The sequence below is a fragment of the Lotus japonicus genome, chromosome 4, assembly GCF_012489685.1.
Source record: "Lotus japonicus ecotype B-129 chromosome 4, LjGifu_v1.2".
NCBI lineage: Eukaryota > Viridiplantae > Streptophyta > Magnoliopsida > Fabales > Fabaceae > Lotus > Lotus japonicus.
The window spans coordinates 43483289-43498045 of record NC_080044.1 but is presented as its reverse complement, the minus strand read 5'-3'; the positions used below and the strand labels follow the sequence as shown (position 1 = coordinate 43498045).

At 34.4% G+C, this 14757-nt stretch overlaps 1 protein-coding gene and 3 non-coding genes across 4 annotated transcripts; all 4 read right to left on the bottom strand.

The window, feature by feature from the left end:
- Positions 1-2019: 2019 nt before the first annotated feature.
- LOC130716402 (small nucleolar RNA Z101) lies at positions 2020-2109 on the bottom strand. Its single transcript, XR_009012017.1, has one exon. It is a non-coding gene; the product is annotated as a small nucleolar RNA Z101 (small nucleolar RNA).
- Positions 2110-2200: 91 nt separating this feature from the next.
- Positions 2201-2283, bottom strand: LOC130716419 (small nucleolar RNA snoR14). Its single transcript, XR_009012032.1, has one exon. It is a non-coding gene; the product is annotated as a small nucleolar RNA snoR14 (small nucleolar RNA).
- Positions 2284-2396: 113 nt separating this feature from the next.
- Positions 2397-2479, bottom strand: LOC130716406 (small nucleolar RNA U61). Its single transcript, XR_009012020.1, has one exon. It is a non-coding gene; the product is annotated as a small nucleolar RNA U61 (small nucleolar RNA).
- Positions 2480-5771: 3292 nt separating this feature from the next.
- LOC130715182 (ribose-phosphate pyrophosphokinase 1) lies at positions 5772-9408 on the bottom strand. The gene is made up of 8 exons (XM_057565255.1): positions 9079-9408; positions 8801-8974; positions 7993-8241; positions 7602-7745; positions 7353-7520; positions 6945-7014; positions 6252-6333; positions 5772-6111 (listed from the first exon to the last, which is right to left on the bottom strand). The coding sequence occupies exons 1-8, from the start codon at positions 9229-9231 to the stop codon at positions 5931-5933; spliced, it is 1221 nt and encodes a 406-aa protein (XP_057421238.1). The 5' UTR covers positions 9232-9408; the 3' UTR covers positions 5772-5930.
- Between the last annotated feature and the right edge of the window lie 5349 nt (positions 9409-14757).

Here is a 14757-nt window from a genome sequence, read left to right as displayed (position 1 = left end):
TTAGCAGTTCGCCTAAAGCACATGTCCAAGAAAACCCTTTGAAAATTATCCCAAATCACTTCTTGATGAATAGTCTCCATCAAAGTCCTAGCTCTACGATACCAGTATTGAAGCTTTGAGAGGATTTAGCCTTTGACTCGACAGGTGTCCGTAAAACTCCAAAGATGTTCAAATAATTGCCTTTTGGGCACTTTAACTTTGGTAAATTATTTTAAGAATTTCGATTTCCACCGTATTAAATGTCTTTAAATCCAGTAATATTATATTTATTTTGGTACACAAATCCTGTAATATTATATTCCTAACCCTAGAGTTATAAGAGCATCTCCAACGCTGGTTTCTTAGACCAGGTGGAGATGCAAAGGAATCGTTCCTTATTTTTTGCAGCATTGGAGTTGATCTAGGTGGCAGTTTTGGGTTCTTAACTACAGTGCATAGTTCCTTGCACAAGGAACTCTGCTTTTTGGTTTCTTAATTAAAATACAATATTTTCTCTTACATACTCACCAACAGCTTTCAGAGGAAAATTAATAGAAATGATGAAATTGAAGAATTGAGGCTCAACAGAGACATAAACAGAGGACGAAAACAACAATTTCATTCAATTTCATGGTAAAAATTCAAACTTTACATTCAAAAAACAAACTTTATTTACATAAATAAATATATAAAAAATTCTTCAACTCTCTGATCTGAAAGGAAGAGTCTTGCATGTGTGAAAAGGAAGCTCATTTGCAAGCTTCAAGGCTTTGAAGCTATGAAACAGGGGTTGTGGGGGGGGGGGGGGCAGATCGACGCTCTATGGTGGCGGTGGTTGTTGTTTGGTGGCCGGTGGTGAGTGTGTGTGGTTGTTTGATGGCAGTGGTGGTGGTTTGGTGGCTAGCTGGGGACTTGGAGATGTGGACCAAAAAGAGGGAGAAGAAGTGAGGGAGATGTAGGTTGGCTTGTGTTTGTGACATGATGAAAAGTGGAATTCAAGCAGAGAGAGGGAGAGAGGAAGGAGACGGCTGATCAGCGGTGAGGGAGGAGAACTAGGGTTTCAAGTGGAAGAAGAAAGGAAAGGAAGATTTTATACCCACCGGTTCACCACCTGGTTTTTTGGCCATTTGTGCCTATTTTGACCAATTGGGCCAGTTTTTTGTCGATTTGGGCTCCTCTCATCAGCCCACTTTTTTTTTGAAATTTTAGTCAAATTATTACTATTTAATTATAGTATTAGGAAATTAAAAGAAAATAATTTAATTTAATTATAGTATTAATTTAGTATTAAATTATAAATCTAAATTGGATGAAAATAAATATTATAAATTAAAAGAGCCTTTTAATAGTAATTTAAAGAATCATGGGTTGGAGCAAAATCTGCTTCAATTCCTAAAGAGTTCTTTAAGTTTGATGTATACAAGCCCATAGGAATAGTGCAGAATAGTGCTAAATAGTGTGTAAGAAACCAATAAGAACTCTTTGCATTGGAGTTGATTGGAGTTGCTCTAAGACGATACAAAATTAATCTCGTGGTAATACAATAAAAGACACTCTTCAATTAAAAAAAATTATCAAAAATATTCATTTTAATCTTATATAACCTTAAAAAAATTGAAGTCATAAAAAAACATAATTTTTCATTTGTTATATTTTTTGAAATTGACTATTTCTGGATTGTTCTAGGTTAAATGCATTTTTCTTTTTTAGATTTTAAACAAACCAATAGCAAAACAAAAACAGAATAGTGACTAGATAGCGCACTTAACATTTTTTCCGTTCATGGATATCTTTTATTTTCAAATCCTTCAACCCTCTACCCAATAAAAGGGACGATAGGTATATATTTATCACCAGTACTACTATCGACTTATGAATTGCAGCAGCAGACCAAAAGATAAGAGAAACTTTTAGATATAATGTATCAATTGACTAATTACCGGGTAACTGAAATTGATTATTTTCATTTCGCAATGAAGGCAAATACTCCACACAAAAACAAAAGAAAAAATTAATAAACATTAAGAGGAAATTACAAATTATGGGCATCAGTTCTCCAAGGTGTTTAGCATCAATGAAATTCAGACGCAAATTACCCATTTACATAATAAGTTTCATCATATGCCCATTCATAATCTTGATTTCAATACACAAAACATAAAAAATTCATCAACATTATAAGTAAAATAAAAATTAAAAATCAAAAGAGGGAATGAAGATAGCGATCAGAACCTGTCGGGATTCATGAATACATCACTAGAATATCAGGGGATTGACAGACATGAATATCTATCATCACATCGCTTTTCCCTCTTAACCAAAACAAACAATCATTCATCTAATTACCACAAAGTATGAAACCATCGTAATCATTTGAAAACTAAATCAAAAATTGAGAAAAACATAGATTCAATGCTGAGCTCAGAACTTCTTAGAGGGTTGTGAACCATCACCGACGAGAAAGACTCGTCTTCGGCACAGTAAATTTTCATCACAGATTCAGCGATTTTTTTAAAGAATAAAGTAAAAAACCGATTTCGAAAAGAAATTTCAGGAAAACAACGATGAATTGTTCATCCCCAAATTCAAACTGAAACTGGAAGAAGTGAACAGAATCAATCCTATAGAGAAAAACGCAAAAGAGGATTCGAGGAACAAAAGCGAAAAGAGAAATCGAATACAGTTTTGAGGGAAGAGAGTGAGTTTGGCGGTGATTTATAGCTGTATATTAGGGTTTTATCAATTAGGGTTTCGTCCGCAGCAGAACGCGGCAAGGGTAACCGTGTTGGGTCGGGTAGATTATACATTTACATCTCAAGGGCCCAATAAGTCATTTTCTGACTAGGTACCCAAGCCCATTATATGTTTAATGTTTATTATAATAAATTACATCTTTGACCAAAAAAAAAATAATAAATTAGATCAAGGCACAAAAGAAAACATAATACTAAATCAATAATTATTATTTTAAATAATTATTTTTATGATTGAGATGTAGAAAAATAGAAACTCAAGCAAAGGCAATCATTTTGTATTATCATATAGACCTGTCTGGGCATGTAGTGTATGCACGGTTGTGCGAGTTAGCAAATCTTACAATATATTTGCAATGTTTTGTTTGGTTGTGAAGAGAAAGGGGAGAAAAGGAAAGAATAGAGTAGATGGATAGAGAGTAATGTGTGAGAGATAGAATAGATTTGGTAAGTTGTTTAGTACAAGAGAAATGGAAACAAAGAATTAGATAGCAAAATGAGAGAAAATACAAATTTACTAACGGTTAAAAAACACTTTCTGACAACCCAGAACACCAATAAAGTGCTTTTTAAATTTTTAAATAAAAAGAAAGCCATGCAAGCTCCTTATCTCTTTATTTTGTGGAGACTCTAAAAAGGTGGTGGAACCCACCTGATAACATCCCTCCATCCCCTTCTAACCCCCATCAAATAAGGTTGTCTCACTTCGGTGCCCACTAGGGTGGGCAAGTAGCATTTTGGTCCACCGGTGGTCCACCGTTAATTACCGTTAGATCTTGGGATCTAAGAATATTCCTTAGATGGATGGTTAGGATTGAAAGGAGGATAAAATGGTACAAATGTAATACTCTTTCATTTATTAATTAAAAAATAAAATAAAAAATAATAATTTTTAAAATTTCTTTACCAAAACAAAAACAAATTCCCAGATTTCATCCCTCCCCTGTATCTCTCTCAGCACACTCTGTCTTGAATCAAAGCCAAACCATGCATCCTTCAATCCCTCCATCATCATTCACAAATAATTTCACAAATAAATTGATTCATTCTAAGAGGAAAACAGAAATAAACTTCCAGAAGTCAATTCCAAAACAACTGAAGCAATCCCAAAATAAATTCTGGAAATCAAAATAATCAGACGAAGAGGAAAGAGCTCCGCCATGAAACCCAGTTTTCTGGCCACGAAACCACCACCATGATGACCGTCAACGCGAGGAGAAGAAGCATCACTGGCCCCTTTGCTGTCTCCGCCGCTTCGCCGCCGTCTCCGGTCGTCTTCTCAGGCGAGCTCTACTTAAAAAGGAAGGCACTTCCTCGAAGGTCTCGACCTCCTCTCTTAGAATCTAAAGTCAGATCATGGAAAAGAGGGACCTTTCCATCAATTTCAGGATGCCCCCTTTCCAAACCCTAACTTTCCTCTTGTTAATACAACTCTGACCTGGACAAACCCAGAAATCATCCAACCCTCCCTCCCAACCCCTACATCAGACCGTGAATCTCCCACACTTTCTGCGTTTTTTTGGGTACAAAGTTTGATTTGTGAGTTTGGTTAAGATGAAGATGAACTTGTTCTTGTCTGAGTTTGAGTCCTAGGCAGCTATATGACGGCAGTGGGTGGATTCTTGTATCCGTTGCGGAGAATCCGTCTAAGCAGCCGGTTACCTGGTTGGTTATGGAGGAGGAGATGAGAGTTTTGAGTTCCTGCGTGCTGGTAGAGGAGGAGGGAGGATTTGATCTAGTAGAGTTTTGGTGGCCGTCTAGATCTGGTGAAGGGGAGAAAAATATAGGGTTTAATATTTTTAAATAGGTAAATTACTAAAAAGACCCTTGGTCCACCGGTGGACCAGTTTCTTACTTTCCCACCCTAGTGGGCACCTCTCACTTCTCTCTTCTCTAACTCTATCCACTCTCTTCTTTAACTATCATATACCAAACCTAGTGTAAAGCTCGAGGCCTAGTTGTATTTTTATTAAAAATAAGGGTAGAGATATCCTATTAAAGGCTTGACATGAAGCGCATACGAATAATCTCAACAATTTTCTTAAGCAATTAGAGTCTGAGATACACACTTCTCGAGCGATTCAAACTTCAAGAAGTGGTCCTAGAAGAAAAAAAATCACTCAAGTTAGTTATTATGCAAAACCATTCTCTACAATTCATCTTGATATGCTATGCTTTTCTAGCAATATGTTGATGTCCAACATCGTAGTTAGAAATTATTCACGAAGTAAACTCCCGGAGACTAAGCTAAGAATAGAAGACTTCATTCATAACTCAAATTGTGTATTCAAAAAGTGTATATGAGATCTCCCCTAATCGAGTAGCCTCTTTATAAATGAGAAACTCTAATCTATTGCGTAACCACCCCACCCACTGGCTACAAGTGTCCGATATTGAGGAGTGCACTTTGGCATATTCAACATTGCAAAATATTTTTTATTGACAAAAAAAAACATTGCAAAATATTTGAACTACTACCGCTCTTTGGCAACCCACGTCATGAGACCGCCCATAAATATGACATCGCCCAAGAAAATGAATTCACCCGGGAAGAAGAGACCAGGTCGCCTGAAATGAGGGAGGTCTCTCATTCTAGATAATAAGCTCCCAAAACTGCATTAAGCATTGAGGTGAATTGTGTCTTTTTAGCGGCATTCCTCGAGCGTAACCCAAAATTATGCACCAAACTTTTTGTTTTGTGTGCTCTGTTTCACGTCTTTTGCATTTCCCAACTACAAGACTTATTATTACTCCCTCCGTTCTAAAACTATTGTTTTAGCTTTTGTGTTTTTTTCCAAAACTATTGTTGTTTACATATTCGAAACATTATATTACATATCCGAAACATTATATCCCCGGGGCATATAATTCTATAGTTGTTTTCCAAAACTATAGTTGGCCAATAGCTATTATTCTCTCTCTTTAGCATAACTTAACATTAAATAAAAGTGTTTCAGTAAAATTATATCAATTAATAAACTCTTAAACTATGTGCATAACCTTAAACAATAATTTTGGAACGAAGTATCCCCAGGGAAGTTGCCAAGCCTAATTCATTTATAAATGATTACCATCCGCAACAGTGTAGAAAATAATCCACGAGAACTAAAATTAAAATTAGATGAAAACAAAAAACTGGCACTAAAATAAACAAAACATTTATTCGTTAAATTAAGCGCAAAAGCTAATTAGGATTGTTCACTGAAAAATACTACTGACTGAACTATCGTCATGAATACGCCAAATAGTTTCACCCAACAGGTTTGCTACGGTAAGAATAGTTAACTGCGGGAAATAGTTCTTCTCTGGAACTGGAATGGTGTTTGTAATAATCACCTCTTGAAATAAGCCACTGGACAACCTTTCAATTGCAGGAGGGCTGTAATTATACAAAAGCATAATATGAATACTTGTTCATGTATAATGCAGAATGTAAATGCCTCAGGCAACATTTACAATGGATTAGAATAATAAAAGAACAAGAATCAAAACTAAAAGTAGAACAGATGGCAATAATACCTAAAAACACCATGAGTGCAGCATGCATAAACTTCCCTGGCTCCCTCTTCATGTAATAGTGCGGCACCCTTTGCAATGGTTCCTAAGGTCCATAAGAATTAGAATAAGAAAATTTATTTTCAAAAAACAATATTCCCCTGAGACATACATTTCCGGAATTCTGTTTTGAACATGTTTTGACTTTTGATCAACATTCTTGGCAAAACATTCTCAAGGGGAGTGTGGGAATCCCAACTTTCCCATGTATGTGGGAGACATTATCTGACATTTTCAGGAATATATTAAGTTAACCAAACTAATTTTACACATTACCAAGAACGAGCAAAAGCTCCACTTTGATGATGTTTATAATTTAATGATTAATCCTAAAGTTACCTTCAACAGTTTTCTGAAAGAACACATTTTTAAGTAAATTCTGTACAAATACTTGAAAAATTAGGAACACCAAAATATGCTGTAAGACATTTGAAAGGTAGAGTAGCAGAGCAACAATATAGAGAAAATGATTTTAAGAGGAGATCTAAAATGTCCATCAAACTTCGTATGATAGCTTAAGTTTATAAAGACAATAAGAGTATTAGTTTGCTTAGTCATATTTTTTTGACTCAACAAGTAACCACTAAATGCAACAAAAAATCACAGGAAAGAAATCCTTCTTTTCAAATGTTAAATTGGACACTGAAGATGGCATACCAGCAGTGTCAATCATATCATCCACCATTACTGCAACTTTTCCTTTTACATCACCAATCAGGTTCATCACCTGCAGGGGAAACATAAGCAGATAAATATAGCTGAAACATCAATTTGGTTAACTTCAATTAATCCCCGAGGAGAACTAGTATCTTATAATACTAAGACATGCTAAACCATGCCGACATCCAAAAATAACGATAAAAAAGGCCTCCTCATCCCCGGAAAATACAAATGCAACTCAGATTGCCCCATGACCAAAATAATTCACTGCACTCAAATATATAACCATTGACAAGCATACTATATGAGTATAATGATGATCCTTTTAGAAGGTAAATCCTTCATAAATGGGAACTCCAGAAGAAATGCAACGTACAATGCATGGATTTTTGTTGCGGTTATTACCTCAGCTACATTGTGCCCGTGGCGCCTTTTGTCTACAATAGCTAAAGGTGCATCAGATAATTTCTTTGCAAAAGCACGAGCTCTTGCAACACCACCAACGTCAGGGGAAACAACCACCAAATCATTTGAACTAATTGTCTTGCTAGCAAGATAATCAAGGATCACAGGCTGGAGGACATCATAAACAAAAGTCTTAGTAAACACGGTGTGAAAAAATAAACTACAATCATTCAGAGATTTCTTACTTACTTGGCATCGTACATGATCCACAGGAATATCAAAGTAACCCATGGCCTGCCCTGAATGAAGGTCACAAGCAAGAACACGGTCTGCCCCAGCTTTGGTAATAAGGTTTGCAACAAGTTTAGCGGCAATTGATTCACGTCCTTGAGTCTGTAAAGGAAGATAAAAAAAAAGCTCTAGTAAATGTTTACAAACATGACAGATGGCAGGAGGCCAGGTGGAGGGGAATTCAACATAAATCACTCAGAACAAAGAACAAAAGTATTATAAAGCGGGAAACCGATGAGTGGGAGAATCCTGCCTGCCATTGTGTGTGGATGTGTAGAACCATATAAACCCAAGCATTATAAAAGATTACACCAGTTAGCTGTAAATCAGTAAAATGCAAAATACTTGCCTTTCTATCTGCTCTGGCGTATCCAAAGTATGGAATCACAGCAGTGATATTCTTGGCTGATGCTCTCCTACAAGCATCAATCATTACTTGAAGCTCCATGAGATTCTCATTTGCAGGAGGGCTTGTTGGCTGTATAAGGTATACATTGCAACCTCTAACACTCTCTTGTAACTGGACATAGATTTCACCATCTGCAAATCGCTTTATGGAAATCTTCCCAAGTTCCAAGCCCATGTACCGAGCAATTTCCTACAGTTGAAGCAACATGGAGTTAGAAAAAAAAACAGCAGAAACCTGCCCAAATGGAAGATGAATCATAAGTTCATAACAAATATGCAATGTGGCAGGGGAACAAAAGGTCTGAATGTTGTTAATTGCAGATTGCGGAAAATAGCGGAAAGCCAAAAAACCGCAATGGCAAGCCCTCAAAGCGGCAAATAGCGGATAGCAGTGAGCCCTCAGAGCGCTACGCTATAGCACCGCGACATCCGCTATTTGACAACACTGAAGCCAATCAGTTTCTGAATTAAACAAACCAAGATGTATATTTCTATAGTCATCAGTAGAGTAAAAAAAATCAAATATTACACAAATCGTGTGAGCGACAAATCACGAAATTTACACTGATGCTCTTGACTGTATATTTCTTCACTCAAATCAGTTAGTCCTAAAATATGTATTTCACAAGTTAAACTAGTCCCAAGGTCCTCACAATGGGATTGATTTAAATTTAATACAAGCAAATTTGAAATCTTATACAATAATTTGACTAAAAATTCAACATTAAAGTATAGAACAGTGGAACTACCTGAGACAGTGCAGGATTGGCTGTGCCAGAGAACAATTTCAACCTGTTACCGTTTCTACTGACGGCTTTCTCCTTCCTCGCCGATTCCATGAACTTGGGCAGCGTCTGTTCGTTGAGAACGGGAACAATCGGCTTCCCGTTCACGAAATTCGACGGTTCAGACATATCACATTTCTGGCACAAACACAAAACAGCCATTGAAATAAATAAATAAAACACAAAAATTCAAGTCCAATTGGAAAATGCAGGGAAAACAATTGAAATGGATGATTAGTTACCACGCCATTAGAGGCGAGGGTTCGAGTGCGGGAACAATCAACGAAACCTAAGGTTGGGAGAGCGTGGGAGGTGGCAGTGAAGAGAGAAGAAGAAGTGGAAGAGGCAAAGGACATGGTCGAAGACGGCGAGGGTTGAAGGAGTGAGGAAGCCATGCGTGAAGGAACCACCGCGAGGACGCGTCGGCGTTAGCGTTAGCGTTAGGGTTTGTCTTCTTCCCTTTTTTCTCTGCAAAACACACAGAGAGAGAAAGAGAGAGAGAAAAGGTGCTTCGAGCAGAGCAGAGCGAATTTCGAGCTATGGTAGCCGTGGCGCGTCAATGTTCCTTCACGAGATTTGGCTTTTTAATGTGTCTTGTCGTCAGGGACCATTCTACGACGTCGTTTTGAAGGAATAGAATAAGGGTCTGTATGAGAAAACCGTTTGTTCAAGCCCATTTGTGTAAGTGCTTATTGTAATAAGTGAATGACCCCGTTTGAAAACACAGTTTGCTTATGTGGCTTATGGTCATAAGCGCTTGTGACATAAGCGTTTATTCATAAGTTATCTTAAAATTTTTATTGAATTAAATCGAAAATAAGTTATATAAAAGCATGAGTTCTTTTTCATAAGCAGAGCTTATGCAAACAACTTATGACCTACCATACCATAAGCTGTTTTGAGCTTATTTTCATAACCTATTTCATAAGCTATTCTGAAATAGCTTATGAAAATAAGTTCAAAACAGCTTATGGTATGGTAGGTCATAAGTTGTTTGCATAAGCTCTCTCAAATACTAACGTAAGAGTTTATGCTATAAGATAATGTCAAATAAGCTCTTCCAAACGGGGTCAGTGCTTAACGCATAAGCGCTTATCACAATAAGTTTTAGGCTTAATTGCACTTTTGTTCCCTCACGTTTGCCTTTTGTGCGGTTATCGTCCCTAAAGTAAAAAATAGCAAAAAACGTCCCTCACTTTGTCAAACGACAGCACTTTTGGTCCTTCACCCCTATTCTGTCCAAATTTTAACGGTTTTTGAAAAAAAAAAATTAAAAACAACTTATTTTTTCAATCCTCTTCGTTCACCTTCAGGCTTCAACACCATCAAAACCCAAAACATTGAAACCCAACTTCTGAATCAACTCATTAATCTATTAACACTCATTTAAATCACAACAAAAACATGAAGGATCATGTAAGAGGAACGTAATGCTGGATATGCAATGAGAAGGCTTGATAGAACAAAATTTGGTAGAAATGGGTGTCAGATTCCAAATCCATGATCCTTATAAACTTCAGTCTTGCTTACTTCATGTCACAGATCTAAAAACAACGATAACCTCTTTAAGGTTCCAGATCCAGGTGGGTGAAGAAGAACCCCAATTCTTAGCATCCCTAAAAAGCTGAGCAAACCCATGAACCAAGCACCCTTCTCCCCCTAAAATTGAAGAGAAATGGAAAAAGGGCAAGTAGAAAAGAGGAAGAACCCGAGGGAAATCGAGGTAGAGAATGGGGTTTTCGATTCAACCATGGTTCTTCTGTGTATTGCTCACAATCACAAGCGGGAATAAAGTCTAGTTCACTTCTACGCAAACCCAGACCCAATCTCTGTCTCATACTCAGATCTAACCAGTGCTAATGAGGTGGGGTTGAAGGTGTTGGTGCTGGAGAATGATCTTGATTCATGCTTTTTCTGGTTTGGTAGAGGGGAAAGGATAATGTTTTGGTGGAAAAGGATCTCAATTCATGTGTTTTGCTGGTTTATTGTAGGGGAAATGCTAATGTTTTGGTGGCTTGTTGTTGATGATGAGTTTGTTCTTATTTTTTCTGGAAAATAATTGAAGAAGATGAAGAACATCATAAATTTTATGGGTTTTTCATTTTTCTATTTTTTATTAATTTTTTTTCTTCAGAAAACTGTTAAATATTTGACAGAAAACGTTAGTTTTTCGACAGAATAGGGATGAAGGACCAAAAGTGTTGTCGTTTGACAAAGTGAGGGACGTTTTTTGCTATTTTCTTACTTTAGGGACGATAATCGCACAAAAGGCAAATGTGAGGGACCAAAAGTGCAATTAAGCCTAAGTTTTATCATATCATTGTTATTCATAAGGTAATTTGAAATAAATTGAAATGCGTTATAGATAATTACTAGATATTATACCCGTGCGTTGCACGGGTTTCTTTACGACATTTTTAACAAATAACAATGATTATAGTTTAAATTATTACATAAATATTAAAATATTTTTTATTTTAAAATAAATAATAATAATTGTGTTCAACATTTCAATCATTTCAAAAAGAAATACTTTTCAATAATATATTATTGGAGTTCTCTTTGTAAATAAATTAATATTACTCAATTTTAATAATTAATATTTAATAATCAGCATTGGATCATTTTAAAATTTTATTTATTTAATAATGTGAAAAATAATACAATGCATTTGAAAAACAAATATTAAGCAATAAGTTTTTTATGCCATTAAAAAAGTTGTTTTACCATTTTTGTACTTTTTACAGAGAAAGTCATTTTTTGGGACACAATTTTCCAAACAGGTTTACACATGTTAAAATTGAGAAAAATAAAGTAATATCATCTTTTTCAACTATAATTACATATAAATTAAATAAATTAAGTATTATGTAGTAAATTATATTTACTCAACTTTGGTCATAACTTATCTATTAACCTTGCTCAAAATCGTTTTTACTAATATATAATAAGATCATAAAATTATATTGAGATATTTTCGTCAAAAAACACACACATACATTATAGTCAATAGTAAATACCTTATAGTGTAATTTTTAAATCTAAACAATTTTATCTAAATTATTTATTGCTGACATTATTTTGTCATTAATCAACTTTAATTTTAGTTATTTTTTCCTAATGCAAAATTCAAGTCAATTATTATATTTATGAATATTATTATTCAATTTAGGTAGTTGAATTACTTTTGACAATACAATTTCTTTCAATTTTTTATTATTTAATATATTAATGCCAAAGAAATTTGCTATTGCTTCCTTTATTTTAATGTAAATGTAGGGAGATTTTATTGCTTAATATATTTAATTGAATTTTTTATGATAATTAAATTAAAAAACAAATGACTATGAATAATATATATATATTTTAAAGTATTTTAGTATCTAATTAAATATTTTATTATATCATTATATTAACGCGTATTAACTTTCCTACCTCAAATAAAAGTGTAGTTTTTATTTATTAGAGTGTTTTGTTTCATTTTTTTTCGCTCTTTTTTAGAGAACTAAAGTGTTATGTTTCAGGAGTCTTTTGTCATGTTCTATTCTACCTTATACAACAAACATGAAAATTAGTTGGTAGTTGAATAACTAATTGATCTAAAAAAATTATTGATTAGTTTTTAGTCTAGTTTAATGTATATGCTACAAATAATTTTGTTTTCTATTTATTACAAAATTTCATCTGAGTTACATTTTAGTAGGTAGTTGAATAGCTAATGAATTAGACAAATTTATTCATTTTTAATATTTTAATTTAATTTATTTAATACAAAGGTTCAAAATAACTTTTACATTTTAGTAGGTAGTGTAAAAAATAGTAATAATTATTATTTTTTATTTTCAAACAAATCCTCAACTTATGATGAATGATTATTATAAAATTAGTTTTAATTTTAATATATAACAAATTAGAAAGTTTTACAATTAAAATGAAGTATAAAAAATTACTATTAACTATCTAATATTGTTTTTTTAGGAAGCAGAAATAAATCTAATATTTTTATTAATATAAAGTTAGTCAATTTCAGTTATTATTATTACTTAAAATTTCCCTCATGTAGTAATTAATAATTAAAATTTAAATAATATTAATATTTAATTTAAAATATGAGAAATTGAAAAGTTTAGCATCACTAAATAATAATTAATAATAAGTGGATGTATATTAAAAAATGAATAGAAATTTGTTTAACTTTGATTCTTTAATGCATTTAATACTTATAGCTCAAGTGAGCTTTACATATATATATAGATAAGACAAGTTGTTATTCATAAGTATATTTGAACAACTTATGAAAATAAGCTCAAATTATTGGTAAATCATAAGCTATATACATAAGTTCTTCCAAAATAATTGTATAAGCTCTTCAGCTAAGTTTAAATAAATTATTCCAAACAAGGTTCAAGTTTTTCTACTGTCAATCGCAATCACAAGGACTACAGATAATAATAAAATAATAAAAATTTATGCATATATACAACATAGGAATTCTAAAAATAATGCGACAAAGTGAAGCATGTATCGGCTAACCTATAGTTAAGACACAATTTTTCAACTAGAGATAAGTGTGTAATCATTACGAGTGGCAAGACAAAATCAGTTGCAAATGGATGAGTTTTACCAAGCCATGTTCATGGAATAGAGTCATTCAACAAAGATAAATTCATGGCATTGGAGAGCATCTGTTTATACAAGCAGAAGGTAGAAAAAACATATAACAAGCACGTGGAAGCTAAAGTGTTTAGCAAAGGGTGACATAGTTTGGAAAGTCACCCCCCTGAGAGTCAAATATCCCACTTATGGGAAATGGTCGCCCAATTGGAAGGTCCCTATATTATCACCTGAGTCATCCTATGAGGAGCTGATCGACTCGCAAAAATAGATGAGGATGAATTAGAGAGAAGCTTAAATGCAAAACATTTAAAAAGTTATCATCCTTCCTTATGGGAGGATCTAAATATTGTCTATAATGGCCACAAGCCGGCCATCTAGCTTTCATAAAAGGGGGTTAATCATCACTCGAGCTTCCAAAGTTGTCATTAGCAGTCGCCCGTGGCAGATCGGTTATCCGATCCGTGAAGTTGCACCAGACTTCCATTGCTTCTTTGACGCTCTCCTCACCCTGATAACGATCTCGCTCCAAGAAGTCACATTAGCGTTACAATTCAAGGATATCTTTATTTAGCGCCGTGCTCTGTAGGTAAAGCTTGGTGTTACCTAAAGCGTGGTTGTAAATTTTGCAAACTAAGGTAATTTGCCTCGACTGTAGAAAGCTTATCTCAGTCTGAATACGCGTCAGTTCCCCATTCAACTCATCCAGTCGAGTGGCTATCTTCCTTTGCTCCTTAACATCAGTGACTTGCTCCTTGTCAGCACGTTCATATTCAAGCCTGAGGGCTTCCTGTGAGACCCAAGTTTTTAAGCTTAGAATAAATCGATAAAATTTATATTCACGATTAGGTTCGATGTAACGTGAAGGAAAACTGAACAAGTGTGTCAAATGGAATAAATTTATGAAGGAGAAAGTTCAGGAAAAGGCTAAGGATAACATTAGAATCGATATAAGTTATAGCGTAAGTAATATTCACTTATGCTTAGGACAAGTGCATTAGTAAACGACTAATTTACTCTTAAAAATCACTATAGAAACTAATTCCAAAAATCTTCAGAGAAATGTTAGAACTTCTCTTAATCCTTTCTATGATAAGTGTTTCGATACGAAACCCTGGAATGTACGAACATCCGATTCCAATTCTCGGAAGTTTGCCGAAACTAAATCCCTGATAGCTCAAGAAACTTAAAATAAACTGTCGATGAAGATTTTTTCTATTCGGAGCTTCAAACGAAGATTCCACACGCGTGTACCGATTTCTTTCGATGTTTCTAATCTTTCTTCATAAAGAAGTTTTCTCATCCGA

Coding starts and splice junctions, on each gene's coding strand:
- LOC130715182 (XM_057565255.1), bottom strand. CDS start 9,231: ATGGCTTCCTCACTCCTTCAACCCTCGCCGTCTTCGACCATGTCCTTT. Junction 6,334..6,944: donor TGATATGATTGACACTGCTG/GTATGCCATCTT, acceptor TATGGACCTTAG/GAACCATTGCAAAGGGTGCC. Junction 6,112..6,251: donor TGCACTCATGGTGTTTTTAG/GTATTATTGCCA, acceptor GTATAATTACAG/CCCTCCTGCAATTGAAAGGT.